The following is a 3,065-nucleotide window of genomic DNA, read 5'->3' as shown; positions in this document are numbered from 1 at the left end:
CCACACAGACTGCAGCGGTTCAACAAGGCGGCTCACCACCATCTTCTCAAGAGCAATTGGGGATGGACAATAAATGCTGGCCTTGCCAGTGACGCCCACATCCCATGAATGAATAAAAATAAATTTAAATGTAGAAACATGACCAAATACCCTGCAGTATACAACCACCTCCAGTGAAAGCACTGCACCTAACCGGTTTGTATGGTAAGTGCGACACTGTCCCTTTAAGAGAGCAGCTGGAACCTGTTCGTGATGTGAGTTTAAATAAAGTTTTATTGGTGGAGTCCGACTGAACCATTCTTGCAGTAGGGATGTCCTGCATACATAACCATTCCCAAAAATAGTCATATTGAAAAAACCTCCCTCGATGTTGGAGGTCCCAGTGGCGATTGGCGGCTCTCGCTTTCCCCGCAGCTCCCCCGCGCGGCGCCATGGCGGCCGCTTACCCCTTGGAAATTCAGGAACATTTCAAAAATAACGGCCGCACCAAGGAGTTTTCGGCCCACACGGCCAAGGTGCACTCGGTGGCCTGGAGCTGCGATGGGCGCAGGCTCGCGTCCGGCTCCTTCGACAAAACGGCCAGTGTGTTCGTGTTAGAGAAAGACCGGCTGGTGAGGGACAAGGGGAGCAAGCGTGTGTGGAGCGAGAGAGAGAGAGAGAGAGGAGGAGGAGGAGGAGGAGGAGGAGGAGGGGTGAGTGGAGAGGAGGAGGAGGGGGGTGAGTGGAGAGGAGGAGGAGGGGGGTGAGTGGAGAGGAGGAGGGGGGTGAGTGGAGAGGAGGAGGGGGGTGAGTAGAGAGGAGGAGGAGGGGGGTGAGTGGAGAGGAGGAGGAGGAGGGGGGTGAGTGGAGAGGTGGAGGAGGAGGGGGGTGAGTGGAGAGGTGGAGGAGGAGGAGGGGGGTGAGTGGAGAGGAGGAGGAGGGGGTGAGTGGAGAGGAGGAGGAGGGGGTGAGTGGAGAGGAGGAGGAGGGGGGTGAGTGGAGAGGAGGAGGAGGGGGGTGAGTGGAGAGGAGGAGGAGGGGGGTGAGTGGAGAGGAGGAGGAGGGGGGTGAGTGGAGAGGAGGAGGGGGGTGAGTGGAGAGGAGGAGGGGGGTGAGTAGAGAGGGTGAGTGGAGAGGAGGAGGAGGAGGAGGGGGTGAGTGGAGAGGAGCAGGAGGGTGAGTGGAGAGGAGGAGAAGGGGGGTGAGTGGAGAGGAGGAGGAGGGGGGTGAGTGGAGAGGTGGAGGAGGAGGAGGGGGGGTGAGTGGAGAGGTGGAGGAGGGGGGTAGGTGGAGGAGGAGGAGGTGAGTGGAGAGGTGGAGGAGGAGGGGGGTGAGTGGAGATGAGAAGGAGGAGGGTGAGTGGAGATGAGGAGGGGGTGAGTGGAGATGAGGAGGGGGTGAGTGGAGATGAGGAGGAGGAGGGGGTGAGTGGAGAGGGAAGGAGGAGGGGGTGAGTGGAGAGGAGGAGGAGGAGGAGGGGGTGAGTGGAGAGGAGGAGGAGGAGGAGGGGGGTGAGTGGAGAGGAGGAGGAGGGGGTGAGTGGAGAGGAGGAGGAGGAGGAGGGGGGTGAGTGGAGAGGAGGAGGAGGAGGGGGGTGAGTGGAGAGGAGGAGAAGGAGGGGGTGAGTGGAGAGGAGGAGGAGGAGAGGGGGGTGAGTGGAGAGGAGGAGAAGGAGAGGGTGAGTGGAGGAGGAGGAGGGGGTGAGTGGAGAGGAGCAGGAGGGTGAGTGGAGAGGAGGAGAAGGGGGGTGAGTGGGAGAGGAGGAGGAGGAGGCGGGTGAGTCGAGAGGAGGAGGAGGAGGAGGGGGGTGAGTGGGGAGGAGGAGGAGGGGTTGAGTGGAGAGTAGGAGGAGGAGGAGGAGGGGTTGAGTGGAGAGTAGGAGGAGGAGGAGGAGGAGGGGTTGAGTGGAGAGTAGGAGGAGGAGGAGGAGGGGGGTGAGTGGAGAGGTGGAGGAGGAGGAGGGGTGAGTGGAGAGGTGGAGGAGGAGGAGGGGTGAGTGGAGAGGTGGAGGAGGAGGAGGAGAGGGGGTGAGTGGAGAGGTGGAGGAGGAGGGGGGTGAGTGGAGAGGTGGATGAGGAGGAGGGGGGTGAGTGGAGAGGTGGATGAGGAGGAGGGGGGTGAGTGGAGAGGGAGGAGGAGGGGGGGTGATGGAGAGGAGGAGGAGGTGAGTGGAGAGGAGGAGGAGGAGGGTGAGTGGAGAGGAGGAGGAGGGTGAGTGGAGAGGAGGAGGAGGGTGAGTGGAGAGGAGGAGGGGGTGAGTGGAGAGGAGGAGGAGGAGGGGGTGAGTGGGGGAGGGGGTGAGTGTGGAGGAGTGGGGTGAGTGGAGAGGAGTAGGATGAGGAGGGTGGTGAGTGTAGTGGAGGAGGAGGGGGTGAATGGAGAGGAGGAGGAGGAGGAGAGGGGGGTGAGTGGAAAGGAGGAGGAGGAGGAGGGGTATGAGTGGAGAGGAGCAGGAGGGGGGTTGAGTGGAGAGGAGGAGGGGGGTTGAGTGGAGAGGAGGGGGGGTTGAGTGGAGAGGAGGAGGGGGGTTGAGTGGAGAGGAGGAGGGGGGTTGAGTGGAGAGGAGGAGGGGGGTTGAGTGGAGAGGAGGAGGAGGAGGAGGAGGGGGATGAGTGGAATGAGTGGAGAGGAGAGGAGGAGGAGGGTGAGTGGAGTGGAGAGGAGAGGAGAGGAGGAGGAGGGGGTGAGTGGAGGAGGAGGAGGAGGGGGGGTGAGTGAGTGGAGAGGAGGAAGGGGGTGAGTGGGAGAGGAGGAAGGGGGTGAGTGGAGAGGAGGAGGGGGGTGAGTGGAGAGGAGGAGGGGGGTGAGTGGAGAGGAGGAGGGGGGTGAGTGGAGGAGGAAGGAGGGGGGTGAGTGGAGAGGAGGAGGGGGGTGAGTGGAGAGGAGGAGGGGGGTGAGTGGAGAGGAGGAGGGGGGTGAGTGGAGAGGAGGAGGGGGTGAGTGGAGAGGAGGAGGGGGGTGAGTGGAGAGGAGGAGGGGGGTGAGTGGAGAGGAGGAGGGGGGTGGGGTGAGGAGGAGGGGGGGGAGTGGAGGGGAGGAGGGGGGAGGTGGGGGGGAGGGGTGAGTGAGGAGGAGGGGGGGTGAGT

The 3,065-nt window shown here is 62.9% G+C and overlaps 1 protein-coding gene across 1 annotated transcript in view; it reads left to right on the top strand.

Annotated features, from left to right (window-relative positions):
* Positions 1-349: 349 nt before the first annotated feature.
* thoc3 (THO complex 3) overlaps positions 350-3,065 on the top strand; it is a 21,031-nt gene continuing 18,315 nt past the window's right edge. Inside the window, exon 1 of the mRNA XM_070877280.1 lies at positions 350-611. Within this exon, the coding sequence (XP_070733381.1) occupies positions 432-611 (180 nt within the window). The 5' untranslated portion in view covers positions 350-431. The remainder of the gene's footprint in view (positions 612-3,065) is intronic.

Source organism: Pristiophorus japonicus, chromosome 4, assembly GCF_044704955.1.
Source record: "Pristiophorus japonicus isolate sPriJap1 chromosome 4, sPriJap1.hap1, whole genome shotgun sequence".
In the NCBI taxonomy this organism is placed as follows: domain Eukaryota; kingdom Metazoa; phylum Chordata; class Chondrichthyes; family Pristiophoridae; genus Pristiophorus; species Pristiophorus japonicus.
This window is presented reverse-complemented; position numbering and strand designations above follow the sequence as displayed.